This window comes from Mobula birostris, chromosome 12 (assembly GCF_030028105.1).
Source record: "Mobula birostris isolate sMobBir1 chromosome 12, sMobBir1.hap1, whole genome shotgun sequence".
Classification (NCBI taxonomy): Eukaryota; Metazoa; Chordata; class Chondrichthyes; order Myliobatiformes; family Myliobatidae; genus Mobula; species Mobula birostris.
Genome location: NC_092381.1, coordinates 32,380,708 through 32,398,848, shown reverse-complemented (window position 1 = coordinate 32,398,848; position 18,141 = coordinate 32,380,708). Strand labels below are relative to the sequence as shown.

Below are 18,141 nucleotides of genomic sequence, written 5' to 3'. Positions count from 1 at the left end.
TTTGGTCACCAGTGTTAAATGATTGTGATTGCAATGGTGATACTTTTAGTGACCAACAATTGCTTCCATTGACTTTAATGTGAATGTTCTTTGGGTAGTGAGGCAAAGAATAGTTAATACTCTTGCAGCAGCTCATTGCTTGCAATCTAAGCTAAATGTCCCTCCTGTGATTTCCAAAGAGAAGCAGAAAGTAAAATGCAAAACTGGGTGTATTAAGACAATATGTTGTGAGGTGAGGGGGTAAGTTGGGGTGTTCATGCATCTCCAGACACACCATTTCCCTTGAGAACTTTGCCCCTGACTTGAATGACATAGATTTTAGATCCACATGATGGGGTGTGACAATATTTACTTTCAAACAAGTCAATAATCTGTACAAATTGTGTTAATATAATAACCCACATGGAAATCAACTTGCCTCCCCAACAAATTTTTCTTCATGAATGATTTAACTATGTCTTCAGTAGCAGTGGTCTTTCGTTCCACTTTAACTGTTCCTGATAATTATGTATTTAAATCTGCATTAAACCAAAATATTGGATTAAAGATGATTTAATTTCCAAGAATGAAAAAATACGTAAAAAATCCCCAATGAAGCCACATTGTATAAAACCCGATTACTGAACTTTATTAACATCAAGACTCTTCCAATGATGATATCATTTATTAACAAATAGAAAACAGACTGTGTATACAACAGAGTAACCCCTACAGCACTATGCATACACAAGGTAAAAATGAGCTTGTTCCAAACAATTTAATCCCTTCAAATCAGGTTACTGTCTATATCATTGACTGATTATATTTGGCATTCATCTACCACCTTTCCCTATTCCACACGCAGTCTCCCTACTGCATCAGCTCCGTAGATTACAAAAGATTATACCATCACAGAACATTGACCCTCCATAATAGCTCACTGGAAAGTTCAAGCTATTTGTCAGCAGTCTTGACTCCCACAGAATAATCACTATGGAACAGAGACCAACTGATCTGCTTGGTGAGGAATAGGGTTGTTGTCCCCAGCTCTTCTCTGGGTAGGTGATCGGAGGTTTGTACCAAGGTGCGTTGCAGTGTTTACATCAAGTTGGTTGAGATCCAGTTTAAATTCATCTCCAACAGATTGAACAGAATGTTAGGTATTGAGTATTTTTCTAACTTTTTTATTTGTTTTTTAAAACAAGGAAAGGATCAAATTGGTCATTTTAAGAAACTGTACAAAACCAAAATGTATCCTTGTTTTTTTTTATTAAATTCATCTAACAGCACCAGGCTCCTGCTTTATTCAATATTAATAGTTTTGTATTGTATGATATCTGAAGAGAAGACACTTTCATATAAGAGATTAAACTTCTGGTTGATTTGTCTATCCCTAGTAGGAGATCAGAAGCTATAATCAGAACAGTGGTTAAGATTCCAGTCACCAGGATTAAATACAGAGCTGCACTAAAATGGGCAGCTCTGTTGCAAACATAAGGTACTTTTAAATCAGCAGAAAGAATATAAAAACTTAACTGATTACAAAATAAAAAGGCATTTACAACATAAGGGATTCAATTTTGCCAGAAAAAATGACCAATTTTAATAAAAAGGTTTATAAAATGGCACCCCAGTTAAAACCCAAAAGTAAATTGATCCATTGTACTTGCGCTAAAATTATAATCAAAAAAGGGAATCTCATGCAAAATAGAATGGATTTGAAATTTGAAAATTATCCCATTCATTTGGAATTAACGCAAGTCACCTTAGTTTTTGATCAGTCCAAGAATCATGAGAGAGTTTCAGAGTTGCTGATATCATTACATCTTTGACAATTCACTGTACAGAATAACTGAACAATGATTTAATATGATATGGCTCAAAAAATCATTTCTGGGTCCTGAAAGTCACATGTTCTGATTGGGTGCTAGAAGTTACGTTGCATAGTGATCAAAGCTTCCAAGGTACTCCAGTGCGGCTCGGTAACATAACTGGTACTGGTCCTGTGGAAAGATACAGAATGATGTTCAGTACAATATCTCCATTTATTACACTGTGAAAACCAAAAAAAATTTATTAGAATTAAATATTTATGGAAGCCAAACAGAATTCAATAAATTACATGGGATATTACTAAATGTACCTTAATAAAATACAGTGAAGTTAAAATATCATGGTCACACTCACTTCCAAAGAGATAGGAAAACAAATTCTCATTATTCCTAGCAATAATGGACAGCTTTCTGACCATAATATTAACTAAGATTCAACAATGATGTAGCCCAGGCCTGTTAGGTAAAGATCTATTTGATGACTCCCCTCCAATACTCTATCCAAGCTTCTCAAAAAAACCAGAAGATGATCATGTTCTACAGTTTTGAAGCACACAATAAATCTAAAAACCAGTGAGTATCATAGAAGACAAATGTCCCTCAAAGTCAATGTTAATGTTGACTTTAAGTACTTTTTTTAAGGAGGTGTTTTGCTTAACGTAAGTATTTTAGCACAATAAAGAAATTAGTTTGAGCAAAAATGTTAATTTCTGTGGAAACGTGACAGATTAGATACACACTTTTCAGCATATGCTATGAGTAATTGCACATTTTCTCAATATGGTTACAGTGACTGAGGCCCTTTAACATGCAAGAGAACATAAGGAGTACAAGATGAACTGAGCCATTTAGCCTGACTTGCCCGCTCCATCTTTCAATAGTATCAGTGTTGATCATTTAATCATCACCTTCCTGCACTAACCCTACATCCCTTGATCCCTCAATAAACATAAAAATATAGATCCTTGTCTATAACATATTCAGCAAAGAAGTCTCCACCGCCCTTCCGGATACAGAATTCTGAAGATGTCCTGTCCTCTGTTTGAAGAAATTTCTTCTCAACTCAGTCCTGACCTCTGTCAAGCCCTTTAAGAATTTTGCTTTTTGTCAGTAACTTTATCTCTTATTTTTCTAGAGATAATATAACCAGTCTGCTTAAGCTCTTCAAACAGGATACAGCACCATTTAGTTTGGTGCAAAAGGAATTTCCTTCCTTCTGGGGAGGTGCCAGGTCTGAACCCATTCCTCCAAATGCTGCCTCACTGTGACCCTACAAAATTCCAGTAAAATATCTCTACTCTTGTACTCAAATATGCTTGAAATAAAGGCTGTACTTGCGCAGTAATTTTATCAGTGACACTCACATCACTCTGAATACCATCATCTTCAACCTAATTCTATCAGTGACACTCACATCACTCTGAATACCATCATCTTCAACCTAATTCTATCAGTGACACTCACATCACTCTGAATACCATCATCTCCATCCAAAGTGGATGACTTCGTTACATTTCCACCCACCACGTTGTCACTCATTCTTTGAAGCCTATCTAGCCCATCTAAAACATGTATTTTCTGACAACCAACACAGACACCTCATTTGGTATACTAAGTATACATGGATATATTTCATATGGTCCCTTCATCCAAATGGAAATATATTGTGAACAGCTGAAATCCCATGCATTATAGCCTCCCAGGCTGAAAACTACCTGTTTTTCTGTTTTGTCTATTTGCTAATCCTAGTCATCAATTAACCCAAATTCCATCTGCTCTAATTTTTCTTCATAACCCTTATGTAGTACTTTATTGAGTCATCTTGCCATTGATTTGCACTTATGTCTTATATATGGCTGTATAACCATATATTATTCTTGTATATGGTTTCTACAGCTTTTATCTATATGTTCTTTCATCCAAAAAAATTGAAAAGGAAAAATATACAAAAAATATTTTGTGGTTGGAGGGGAACGGTGTTACAGGGATACAAGCAGTGGGAAGCAAGCAGGAATCAGTTGGCTTTCTTGAGTTCTCCTATTGCTGTGATTCTATAAAAATGATATAACTATTAAAAGTCATAAAATCAATTTTCCTCCCAATTCTGATTCTTCCTTTTCAAGTTCCCCAATCTACACCTATTTATTCCCCTCCACAGATGCTGTCTGACTTTCTGAATTGCTTCAGTATTTTGTGTGTGTTGGACTTCAGTAAAATATTTAACAAGATTGCACATGGTGGATTGTTTACAAGGTTAATTCACATGGGATCTAAGGCAGGCTTGCTAAGGTTTTGCTTGTTCATAATATCCTTCAATACTCCCTTTTCAAGCAACCAACTACTTTTGAATAAATTTACAGATTCTCCATTCAGGGGGTATAACTCAAATTAAAGTGAAATAAATTGCTATAAATTCTATCAGGCAAATTGTTATTTGTGAAGGGTACTTTTGAAAAATTGGCTGCATATAGACTGCACCAGACTGATTAAGTCACGCTGATACAGTTGTATTTCTATGCTATACTGACTGTCCTGACTTACATACTATTCATAACAAATTACTATAAATTGCACATTGCTCATTTAGATGGAGACATAATGTAAAGATTTTTACTCCTCATGTATGTGAAAGATGCAAGAAATAAAGTCAATTCAATATCGGAGATTCTTACCTGATCTTATAATACAATTATCTTTGAGAAACAAATGATTTTCCACAGAAATGGTGGCAGTTTTGGGCTAGACTGTTGTTACATGGCTTTTGTAACTATGAGGAAATTTGGGACATCTGGACAAATGGGGAAGCCCTGAACTAAGTGTAACAGCTTAATGTGAAATTCCTGATTGCAACCAAACATTGGACTCTATGGAGTCCAACAGTGATGCATAAAGTGCTGCAATTAATTAGAAAGTGTCGGACAACTTGGTAGGTGGGATCCTACCAAGATGGCACCACATATGGCGGCCACGTTATGAGCTCCATTCCAACTTTACAGTATACTTATAATTTCTGCAATTTCCTTCGTATTTCTTGTTCAAGTAGCCGATAGTCACATCAGGTATGATAGACTGACTCTCCTGAACGCCGGCAGATGGCATTTACCTTCTGACATTGATATCCCGTTTGCACGATCAATGGGAGACTCACCTACTACACAGCTGTTACCTCGAAAGTGGCGTCAGAGGTGAGGGAGAAAGGCCGGCGTCCTGGTGAGGTTGAGACAGCGCGCTAATCGGCCGTCGCTCCCTAGCATACACCTGGCCAACGTTCAGTCCCTGGACAATAAACTGTGTGAACTGAGAGCCAGAATCTCCTGTCAGCGGGAAACAATGTTATGCAATGTTCTGTGCTTCATGGCGACCTTGCTGACAGAGGAGATACCAGATCATGCCATCGAGCCCTCTGGGTTCTCCCTGTTCTAGGCAGACAGGTGTAAAAACCTCTCTGGGAAGAGTAAAGGAGAAGGGGTATGCTTCATGGTCAATAATGCCTGGTGCGACCCCCAGAATGTGCATGCCCTCAAATTGTTTTGTTCCCTGAATCTGTAGTACTTGGTGCAACTGTGTAGACCTTTATGGCTGCCTAGGGAGTTCACAGCTGTGTACATTCCTCCACAGGCTGATACTGACCTCGCTCTCAAGGAGCTGTATGAGACCATCAGCACCCGGAAACTGCATACTTGGAGGCTGTCTTCATCGTTGCCAATGATTTTAATAGATCATCGCTGACTAAAGTCTCTCCGAAGTTTTGCCAAGACATCCAAGTGAGCACATGGGGAGAAAGCATTCTTGTCCACTACTACTCTCCCTTCCTCAACCCTTACAAAGTGCTCCTCCGCGCCCCCCAAATTTGGAAAATCAGATCACTCCTCCATTTTGCTGTTGCTAAAGGACTGGCAGAAGCTGAAACAAGAGGTGGCCATAGTTAAAAAAGTGCAATGTTGGTCTGACCAATTGACCTCCATGCTGCAGGACTGCTTTGATGACATTGACTGGAATGTCCTCTATGATGAAGGTGTCTCTGAGTTCACGGAAAGAGTCACGAGTTTCATCCGGAAGTGCATCGAAGGTGTTGTCCCCAAGAAATTGGTCAGGGTCTTTCCAAACCAGAAACCCTGGATCAACAGTTCTGTGCGAGCAGCACTCACCATGTGAGAGAGAGCTTACCCTGCCGGTAATCAGCAAGAGCTCAAGAAACGCAGTCCCGATCTGTGCAAGGTTATCAAAGCAGCAAAACAACAACACAGAGACAAGATTCAGACTCAACTTTCCACCAACAACACACACAGCTTATGGCAAGGTCTGCACACCATCGCAGACTTCAAAGCAAAATGCAGAGGAGTCTCCAACATCAATGCCTCTCTCTCAGATGAGCTAAATCTTTTTTATGCTCAATTCAATGTTGCCAATACTGAGCTCCTCAGGAGCAACTGATGATGCGACCGGCAGTTTGGTCATCTCTGAGGCCGAAGTACGCAGGTGTTTCCAGCAGATGGACAGTCGCAAGGCTGCGGGGCCAGATGGCATCCCAGGGCGAGTACTCAGGATCTGCATGGCACAACTGGCAGGTGTGCTTACAGACATTGTTAATCTCTCCCTCTCCCAATGTAAAGTGCCCTCCTGCTTCTAAACATCCATCATTGTTCCTGTACCTAAAAAGACCACAGTAACCTGTCTGAACGACTAGTGTCCTGTTGCACTCACCTCAATAATAAGCAAATGCTTTGAGGGGCTGGTCAAGGACTACATCTGCAGCTTGCTACCACCCACACTGGACCCCGTACAATTCGCCTACCGACACAACTGATCGACAGACGACGCAATGGCCACAGCTCGACACACCATTCTTACACATTTGGAGAAGAGGGTTGCTTATGTGAGCATGCTGTTCTTTGACTACAGTTCAGCATTCAACACCATAACTCCCTCCAGGCTCAACAAGAAGCTCAGAGACCTCGACTTTCACCCTGCCTTGTGCAGCTGGATCCTAGACTTCCTGTCAGATCGCCGGCAGGTGGTAAGAGTGGGCTCCCTCACCTCTGCTCCTCTGACCCTCAACACAGGTGCCCCTCAGGGCTGTGTACTAAGCCCCCTCCTTTGCTGTCTGTATACCATGACTGTGTCGCCACCCACAGATCCAATCTGCTAATTGAATTTGCTGACATCACTCCACTGATTGACCTAATCTCAAAATTATAATGAGGCTGCCTACAGATAGGAAATCATCACCATTGCACAGTGGTGTCAAGAAAACAACCTCTCCCTCTACATTGCAACAAAAACAAAGGAGCTGGTTGTGGAATACAGGAGGAATGGAGACAGGGTAACCCCTATTGACATCAATGGATCTGGAGTTGAGAGGGTGAACAGCTTTAAATTCCTTGGCATAAACATCACCGAGGATCTCATGTGGCCTGTACATACCAGGAGTGTGGTGAAAAAGGCACAACAGTGCCTCGTTCACCTCAGATGGTTGAAGAAGTTTGGTATGGCCCCCCAAATTTTAAGGACTTTCTATAGTTGCACAATTGAGAGCATCCTGAATGCTATGGGAACTGTACTTCCTTCAATCGCAGGACTCTGCAGAGTGTGGAGCGGACAGCCCAGCGCATCTGTAGAAGTGAACTTCCCAATACAGGTGTCCCCCGCTTTTCGAACTGCGTTGCCTCTGATCTGGGCCGACATTTACGTGCGGGGCGGCACCTAATTAATTAGTTTGTTTATTTCGGCTTTTTTCTTAAAGATGTGTTGGGTGCACCTCGGCCACCGCTGCATCCCTGCATGCTTCGCGGATCGGTATCGGTTGGAAGCCTGGAGCGTGGGGACTACTGCACCACCCCAACCTCCGACGACTCAGCCTAACATACCATCATCAGTGTGCCCGATGTCTTCCCGATTCCCGTAAGTGATACTACACCGTACATACATTATTTCTACTTTATATAGGCTGTGTATTTTTAGGTGTTATTTGGTATAATTTGGCAGCTTCATAGCTTAAAGGTTACTGGAGAGAGTGTTTTTGCCGAGTGCGCTTGCGTGAGATTTTCACTATGGAGAACAATGCAGGAAATGATTGTAGAGAAGTATTTCTACTTTGTATAGGCTGTGTATTTATCATATCATTCCTGCTTTTACTACATGTTACTGTTATTTTAGGTTTTATGTGTTATTTGGCATGATTTGGTAGGTTATTTTTGGGTCTGCAAACGCTTACAAATTTTTCCCATATAAATAAATGGTAATTGCTTCTTCGCTTTACGACATTCCGGCTTACGAACAGTTTCATAGGAACACTCTACCTTCGGATGGCGAGGGAAACCTGTATTCAGGACATTTATAAAAACAGGTGTGTAAAAAGGGCACAAAGGATCATTGGAGACCTGAGTCATCCCAACAACAAACTTTTCCAGCAGCTACTGTCTGGGAAATGGTACCACAGCATAAGAGCCAGGGCAAACAGGCTCCAGGACAGCTTCTTCCACCAGGCTGCTTAATTCATGCTGACACAACTGTATTTCTATGTTATATTGACTATCCGGTGACTACAATTGCACATTTAGATGGAGACCTAACATAAAGATTTTTACTCTTCATGTATATGAAAGATGTAAGTCATAAAGTCAATTCAATTTGCCCACTGAACCTGTTTCAGGTTAAACCTAGCACATGTATAGTGACTCCATTCATTTAAGTAGAGAAGAATGGCCGAAAGGCAGAAGGAAAAATGTTGAATGATTTACATATGTTTTTGATTTAATTCAAATCTATTCAAACCGTAAGACATAAGAGCATTTGGCCCATCAAATCTGCTCTGCTGTTCGATCATGGCTAATTTATTATCCCTCTCAACCTCATTCTCCTGCCTTCCTCCTGTAACCTTCGATGCCCTTACTAATCAAGAATCTAGCAACCTCCACTTTAAATATACCCAATGACTTGAATTCCACTGATTCACCCTCTGGCCAAAGAAATTCCCCATCTCTGTTCTAAATCACTATCCTTGTATTTTGAGGCTGTACCCTTCTGGTCCTAGACTCACCCACTATGAGAAACATCATCCCTATGTCTGCTCTATTCAGGCCTTTCAATATTTTCAATAAGATCCCTCCTCATTCTTTTATACTCCAGTGAGTATAGACCCAGAACCATCAAAACCACCTCACATATTAATCCATTCATTCTTGGGATCATTCTCGTGAGCCACTTCTGGACCCTCTCCAATATCAGCACATTAGATAAGAGGCCCAAATCTGCTCACAATACTTGATATGCAATGTGACCAATGCCTTATAAAGCCCTTTAATTGTAAGTTTTTTCTTGTGTTTGTGCTTTAAGTTGAAAAGAGTCTGTTATTACCGCAAGTTGTAACAGATTATCAATATTTTTTAATAACAGAGACAAAGTTATTTTGACAGCTGTTTTGGTTTGGGACACCTCAGCATTTAAAACATTTAAGTGGCAATTGATGATCAAAGACTCTACCAGGCTGTGGTGAATGAATGGGAGCTGATTTCCTAAAATTCACTGTACAGGACCTGTTCAAGATAAGAGGAACTTTATGAGTGGGAAAGCAGCAGACTTGAGTGGCTTGCTGTTCAATATAAGAATAGATACAGTACGTTAATACTGCACAAATTTGAAGGAAAAGGACGCGCTTCAATAATCAACATAGCCTAAATATCAACTTGGCTCAATGCTAGTGATGAACTGAAGGATAAGACCGGTCTTGAACAAGCAGAAAAGGGGTGGTCACTTTATAAAGACTGCTATATGGTATTGTACATTTCCTGTAAGTGATCTGTGTATATCCCAGTATCTTCTTCAGATAGATAGGACAGTAATCCTGACAAAAGTCTAGCAAATTTAGTTAACACAATTCAGGATCTCAATGACATCGTATTTTCTATGATCAAACAACTCGAGAGTTTATGAAATAAAATGATGATCACGGCAAGTTACATTTGCAAATTTTTTCATTTAATTGGGGAAATGGATTGAAGCCATAATTTAATTTCCCACTCCTAATTGCTCATGGGAAGGTGGTGATGAGCTGCTGATTGAAGGTGGTTTGAGGGCTGGCATTTGTACAATGCTGGATCTCGCCCCTTGATGGTAAAGGAAAGGTAATATATTTTCAAGATTATGTGTGGCATGGAGGGCATTTCTAGATGCTAGTGTACTCATGATTACGGTGCCCTCGTCCTTCTCAGCAGTAAAGATTATGGGTTTTGATGGTGCTGTCTAAGGAGTTTTGGTGAGTTGCTACAGTGTATTCTATAGATAGTACAAACTGTTGCTGCTGTCCCATTCACAGTGGAGAGAGTGAATAGTTGTGGATGGGATGCCATCAAGAAGACCACTATGTCATATACGGTGTTGAGCTTGTTGAAGCTGTGCTCATCCATCTTATACCTGATCTGAGTCTTGTAGTTGGTGAACAGGTTTTTGGGAGTCAGGAGGTGAGTTACTTGCCACAGGTTTCTCAGCATCTGACCTGCTTTCATAGCCACATTGTGACTGTAGCTATTTCAATTCAGTTTCCAGTCAATGATTCAGTAATGGTCATGCCACTCAATTAAATAATAGTAAGGCAAGGTTGATACATTTGAAACACCTGTTATTTTCGAAGCATTTATTTACACTGTATTTTACTAGCAATGACTAAATACTCCACCTCTGTCTGAACCATTGCAGGCCGCTGTGTTCGTAAGGTCTTCACAGTTTGAAACATGTCCACAACGCCCTCATATCTCATTCGCTCCAGAACAATGCTTAGTGTAATGAATACTCCAGTTCGTCCCACACCAGCACTAGAATACAGAAGAAACTTATTTCAGACTTCAGAGTTTTATTGATTAAACGCATCTTACTTGGGAGGTACTCTATACGGTCTCAGTGGAAAAATAAAAAACAATTATATTGGAAACAATAAAATTCAGATCTGTCCTAAAGTTGGACAAACATCTAAAAGACAACTTGGACAAATACATGGGTAGAAACAGAATAAAAATTATTGTTACTAACATATGACATGAAATTTGGTGCTTAGCAGCAACAGTAGAGTGTAAAGACAAACATTTATAATGAAAAAAGTAAATAAATAGTGCAAAAATAATGGAAGAATGAGTTTCATGGACTATTCAGAAATCTGATGACAGTGAGGAAGAAGCTGTTCCAGAATCACTGAGCGTGGCTCTTCAGGCTCCAAAATCTCCTCCCTGGTGACAGTAACAGGAAAAGGGCATGTCCTGGATGGCGATGTTTTTGATGATGGATGCTATCTTCTTAAGGTACCCTCTCTTAAAGATGTCTTTGATGTTAGAGATGGTCGTACCCATATGATAGAACTACCCAAGCCCATAACCCTTTGCAGCCTCTTGCGATCCCGTGCAATGGAGGCTCCCCATCACATTATGATACAACTGTCAGAATGCTCTCCACCGTACATCTGTAGAAATTTTTAAGCGTCTTTGGTGACCTACCAAATCAATCCAAACACCTGATGAAATTTAGAGAGATGGGATCAAACATGGGTAAATAACACTAGGTTAGTCAAGCACTTTGGTTAGCATAGACAAGTTAAACAATGACTCAATGACCTTGACTATGTTCTGTATTCCACTTGAAGAAAGTGTGTATAATAGGAATGAAAATTTGGTCATTTACAGTAAGCTTATTAAAGTTCATTACAGTAAGTTGTGCAATTAAATTGTTGATTTATCTGAATTAAAACACCAATATGTTCATCCTTACCTGCAGTGCACTGTAATGGGCCCATCCTGTCCAAATTGTTCTTTTGTCTTGTGTACTTGTCCAATAAAATCAATGAATCCTTCTCCGGTTTTTGGCACTCCTTGTTCAGGCCAGTCAATGAAATGGAACTGTCGGATTGTTCGAGACTGTCCATCCTATGTTAAAAACCATGGTGAATACTTACAAACAGTGTAACTGGAGGCTGGGCCACATTTGAAGTGAAAATGTTTAAACATAAAATGTGGATAACCAGTAAGTTAATGTATTTTCCCTCTTCTCTTGAGTACCCTCTCAAGATAGCAGGGAAGCCTTAAATACTGTGAATCAGCAGATTCAGTTACTATCTGTACACTCAAAACCTTTTTGCAGTGCTGCTGTGAAAGAGAGAAAACAAACTTGGTAAAGACAAAATTAATACAAACATTAACCTGCCACCACATTGTCTTTCCCTGACAGTCAATAAAATTGAAATAAATGAATGTGAGAAAATGGAAGGATATTTTTTATTGTGTAGCAGAGAAGATTAGTTTAGTGGCCGTTTGATTACTAATTTAATTGGTTTGGCATAACATTGTGGACCAAACGGTCTGTTCTATATTCTATAAACCCAAAGTTATATACTAGATTAAAAGTTTTCAATACAATTTTCTGCCAAGGTGAAAATGTTCAAAAGAGTTCTCTTCTAATTAATGGGGTGGAACCTCTTTGAGGTAGGCTTGCTCGCAGGGCAGCCTTAGGCTACTCAAATAGGTGTAATGAGTGATTGTGATACATGTACTTAAGAAGAAAAGTGTGCATATATTAGATACTAACAATGACTGCTAACACTGCACATATCCTATGGCCTCCTCCCAAGAGGAGTGAACTCCAATTTCTTAAAGTAACTGTGTGTGTGAATGGTATTCTCCATTTTGTTGAGTGATTGGATTTTAGAAACCTGATATTGTGTAGCACATAGAAATGTTACGAGACACAAACAGATTTCTTGGCTACAGGATGACAACAACAAAAAAAAATCACAAAACACAGTGCTCATAAAACACTGACTTCTTTTAAATCACCAAGTATCAAGAAAACAAGTACTAATACTTCACTACTGTATGAGACTAACCAATTATTTGCACTATCATGAATATTAATTTTGACTGCATTGCCATTTCCAAATGGAATACAAGTTTCCATGATCACATGATACTGTCAAACTAATGTAATTTCTGAATGTATGAATAAATGTAATTTATTGTCTCCTTATGGGCTTCATGCTGTAAAGTATGGATAACAAAAATTCAAGTTTCAAAAAGTACATTATCATCATAGTTATAGCACACTTTTAAATGCTGACTGCAGTAGGAAACTCTGCAAAAATTAAATTTTCCAATACTTGCAAAGATTTATACAGTTGAATGCAGTGCTCTCAGCCAAAAAAGTGGAATATAATAAACTAAAAAAGTCCACTGTAGACTAGAAAATAAACCAGAAAAGATGACAAGGGCTTGAGCAGAGCTCACAGACTGACCTGCTGAGTACATTTTAAGCCTTTCATGTCAAGAATAATACAAATACAGAAGGTAACAAGGCTCTCCAATGTGCATCCTATATGCCACCTACATATTTGAACCTAACACTGGTGAGACAATCCTGGAGCACTTTGAAAATCTTTGTCTCAAATTTGATGGTAATCAGATTTGCAGTACCTATATTAAAAAAAAACAGCCATTCAAGTAAAAATGGGAAAGGAAAACTGATTTTGAATATCAATGTTTTCATTACAGACTGCACTGCAGTAAAGTTGAGAAAATTAGCTCTCCATTAATTTTTGTCTGAGATTGGAAACTCTGAGGGGACAACATAACACATAATGCATATAAGTATAAACTGACAGAATAAGCCTCATTTCCACAGAACATTGATATGACTACAGTTCATACCTACCCTGGCATCTGTTACTTTGAACTCTCGCAGGATATACTGTGGCATGCTATACTCTGCCATTGGATCTACCACAAAGTATTGATACCGGGCAGAACGTTCCGCTGGCCAGTACTGGTGGCACTTTTCCTGGTGACAACAAAGCAAGACATCAGCAAAACTGAGCACAATGAACAAGATACTCCTTATGTACATAAACACAAGATCTTCTGCAGATGCTGGCATTTTGAACACAAAGTGCGGGAGGAACTCAGAAAGTCAGGCAGCACTATGCAGGGGAACACTGATGAAGGGCCTCGATCCAAACTGTCAACCATTGCTGCTGCCTGACTTGCTGAATTCCTCTTGTATAGTGTTTGTGTTGCCTCTTATGCAGATCACTTTTAAATAAAATTGTTTTCAAACAAGTGGCATTCCACATCTCATTTACTGCTCTTAAAACTATATTTAATATTTTGAAAAACGAGGAAATCTGCAGATGCTGGATTTTCAAGCAACGCACATAAAAGTTGCTGGTGAACGCAGCAGGCCAGGCAGCATCTCTAGGAAGAGGTACAGTCGACGTTTCAGGCCGAGAGTGTTGCATTTAATATTTTGGCTGGCTTCTGATGTGTTAGATTCACTAGTATTCTACCATTTCTGAGATAAACAACCTGCCTTTGCAAGTAATTTCTACAAGAACATTAGTAATTTTCATCTTTGTTTGGAATAAACTATTTAAGAAAGTGATCATATTCATAGGTAGTAAGGTCACAATAACTACAAACATTTTAGCTACTAATACCATCGGAACTGATGCTGAGTAAAAATTGATTGATATGGAGAACAGCCACTTCCAAACTTCTTCCATTACACACTATACCTTTAAAAACTATGAGGGGCAAATTAATCAGATTGTCAATCCTGGTGAATTTTAAATGTAGTACTCACAGCTATTAATTACCAAATAGACAGCGAACCATCTCCCTCAATGTTTGGTGCAGTTCAATATACTATAAATGAGCATTACTTACTCGACCCATTTCTCGTAATTTTGTGAGCATTACAACAATTGTGGAATTGTGCTCCCATAGCATACGCCAGAAATCTTCTGTGGTCTCTGCCAGAGGTCCCTGTGTGGCAATGTAGGCCTTTTGCTGCCTGTTTATTATAGAAACAGACCAGTTAGAAACACGTGGCACAGCATTTTCAGCCCATTCAACCATAAGCTAAGAAGTTTGCTGCTACACCCAGCAATTATTCAAGTGTTACTGCAGTATAGTTCCAGCTAAGTCTCAAAGTATGTCTTACTTAGCTGACTGTTTTTATTAACTCATTGTTGTCACAACCTATGCAATGATCCTATCTGTGTGGAAAGCCCTAATTTCATGCAGGGCTTTGCTATGGAAAATCTCCCCTGCTCCTACAAATTTCTGCAGGAAATTCTATCTCATCTAAATCAAAACCATCTTACTGAAGTCAATGCGAAGCTGATATTAGTTGCTACTGAATACAAAACTTGTCCCATTATCTCCTAGAAAAGTTTAACACAAATTCAGCATTAACCTACCAGCAGGAAGGAGGAAACACAGCTACAATTTAAAGGTAATTTAAATCATAAAAGGCACCTCCATTGAAAGCAATGAATGGGTCCCTGGGCAGAGTGCTCTGAAATGATGGCATCTTTTGGACATAAAATTTTAGATAAAGATGGACCGAAAGACTGTGGAACCGTGTGCTGTGGTCAGATGAGTCCACATTTCAGCTAGTTTTCGGAAAAAACAGGCGTCAAGTTCTCCGTGCCAAAGATGAAAACGACCATCCAGATTGTTATCAGCGAAAAGTGCAAAAGCCAGCATCTGTGATGGTATGGGGGTGCACCAGTGCCCACGGCATGGGTGAGTTGCATGTATGTGAAGGTACCATTGACTCTGAGGCGTATATTCGGATTTTAGAGAGACATATGTTGCCATCAAGGCAACGTCTCTTCCTGGGATGTCCATGCTTATTTCAGCAGGACAATGCCAGACCACATTCTGCACGGGCTACAACAGCGTGGCTTTGTAGTCACAGAGTGCGTGTGCTTGACTGGCCTGCTGCCTGTCCAGATCTATCTCCTATTGAAAATGTATGGCGCATCATGAAGAGGAGAATCAGACAACAGAGACCACGGACTGTTGAGCAGCTTAAGTCTTATATCAAGCAAGAATGGACAAAATTTCCAATTGCAAATCTACTACAATTAGTATCCTCAATTCCAAAACGATTAAAAAGTGTTATTAAAAGGAAAGGTGATGTAACACAATGGTAAACATGCCTCTGTCCCAACTTCTGTTGAGTGTGTTGCAGCCATCAAATTCTAAATTTGTGTTTACAAAATACAATTAAGTTGGTCAGTAAAACTATTGAAAATCTTTTCTTTGTACTTTTGTCAGTTAAAGAAAGGTTCACGTGAATTAACATATCACTGTTTTTATTGCATTTTGGAAAATATCCCAACTTTTCTGGAAATGGGGTTTGTAAAATGTAGTAATCATTCTTGTGCTAAAGACATTTATTTGACAATAGATTAAATTTTTCTTCACTTTAATATAATCTTGTATTCTTCTTTGCAAATTTTTAAGAAATTTCCTACATTTAAACGAACCAAACTGTTTACCACTTAATATATCTCTGTTAGGTTATTTCTAATAAACCATCAGACAGTTATCTGTTTTTTTTATATTTCTCCATCTTGAGAACCTGAATTTTTCACTATGTAGCCAAAACTGAATGCATTTTCATGACCTTATCTGTCAAAGCACAGTAAGCATTTGAACATGATTTCCTTTGATGAATATGCTATTATTCCAATCATATAATTCAGTTTTTAAGTTTCTGCTGATCACTGTTTAGTATTGGCTATGAAAACCAAATGTCACTTCATTAAGGGGTGTGCACGCGTGTGCGTGTCTCTCTCTCTCTCTCTCCCTCCTTGCCTTGGCTCATCTGACATGATTGCCCCTATTTACATGTTTTAACCAGGTAATTCTGTCCCTGCTCCTTAAGCACTTTCTCTGAATCAACTCACTTTTCAAATTTAGTGTAAAATGTAAATTGGACCAATACACTGAGTTTGAAGCTATTGAAGTAAATTCAAAACAATGGGAGATTAAAAATTGACCATGATGCACCACACACTGTACTCTAAATTCAAATCTGACTGAACTTTTGAATTTTTGCCGTTTTATGATTTCCTATCCATTTCCAAATTTTCATCCTCCAATCAACTCAAGCTACTAAATGGAACTTTGTGATTTTGCATTTATAAGTCAAAATGCTAAGTCATTGAACTTTACACTTTTCCCATTAGAAACCTGCAGGAAGGTTAGAAAAGGACATGATGGTAACAGGAAGCTTAACTGGTTGAACTTCATGCATTATTCCACTAGATGGAGGCAGAACTCTAATAGAAACACTGGTATCTTCCCAGCCTCCAATGTAACAAAAATCCTCTTTTTTTAATCATCCATAATTATCTGCTTTATTAAGTACATACTTCAAATGAACATAACGTGTCTTTATAAAATCTAAATAATTAAAAAAAGCTGTGACCCACCTAAAATCAGTTGCAGCAAAGACCGAGATAACTAGTTTAGAAAAGAAATTAAAATTCACTTCAAACTGATTTTCCATGTGGGATCTAAAGCTCCTGTACTGAATTGAAATAGATACTGTAACCTTTACAGATGGTCTAAAGCACTCAGGGAAAGAAGAATCAAAATGTCAGGATATTAGCTGGTGGTAAATATAAACATATTGAGTAGCGAGACATCTACCATAAAACTCTCAGTTGTCATGTTTTCTTTGTCAGACTATTAGCCCATGAATAACACTTAGTTGAACGCTTCTCCTTATTAGATCGTACACTCCTGGGGTTTTACAAATGCATAAATATTTCCAGTACAACAGTATTGATCTCCAAAGAACTAGGATTATTATACAAAAACAACATACGAAACTTCATACGGCAATGTATACCATTCAATATTCCAAACAAATATTTGAGTTGGCTTTCTTCTGTTCATACAGTCACACTGAGGTTAAGGTTATCAATGTACAGTGCCTTGAAAAAGTTTTCAGCCCCTACAACTCATTTTCACATTTTACTCTCATTTTCCAAACTTAAAATGTTTTGAAGCAGGATTTTTTGAGCTAATCTACAAAACATTGTGAATCACGTCAAATCAAAAGAAAAATTCCAACACCTATCAACAACTTACCAAAAATTAAAAACCAAAATAAAGGTGACAAAATATTCATTCCCTTTATAATTACTATGCTAACCTTCCTCAGGTACAATGGTGGAGTATACCAACTCACCCAATTTCATGATGTAGGATCACCTGTTTTCAAAGAATTTATAAGAATAAATACTCCCTCTCTCTGTAAGGTCCAATAGAATGGTAAAATTTCAACAGACCAAACCAAAATGAAGACAAAAGCGCATTCAAGGCAAGTCAGGAAAATGATAATACAGAAGCACAAATCTGGGGGAAGGTACAAGACCATCTCAAAAGCACTGAACAGACCTCAGAGCTCAGTGCAGTCAATCAGAAAAAAAAAGGAAAAAATATGAAACCACAGCCACATTGCCTATATCAGGGTGCCCTCAAAACTTAAGTCACCA

The 18,141-nt window shown here is 38.7% G+C and overlaps 1 protein-coding gene across 4 annotated transcripts in view; it reads right to left on the bottom strand.

Annotated features, from left to right (window-relative positions):
* Positions 1–645: 645 nt before the first annotated feature.
* Positions 646–18,141, bottom strand: part of ptprfa (protein tyrosine phosphatase receptor type Fa) — a 358,686-nt gene continuing 341,190 nt past the window's right edge. For all 4 annotated transcript variants that reach the window (XM_072273546.1, XM_072273548.1, XM_072273547.1 and 1 more), the window contains 5 exons: positions 14,507–14,633; positions 13,497–13,622; positions 11,565–11,719; positions 10,486–10,621; positions 646–1,982 (listed from right to left, as the gene is read on the bottom strand). In XM_072273546.1, coding sequence (XP_072129647.1) covers positions 1,914–1,982; positions 10,486–10,621; positions 11,565–11,719; positions 13,497–13,622; positions 14,507–14,633 — 613 coding nt within the window. In that variant the 3' untranslated portion in view covers positions 646–1,913. The remainder of the gene's footprint in view (positions 1,983–10,485; positions 10,622–11,564; positions 11,720–13,496; positions 13,623–14,506; positions 14,634–18,141) is intronic.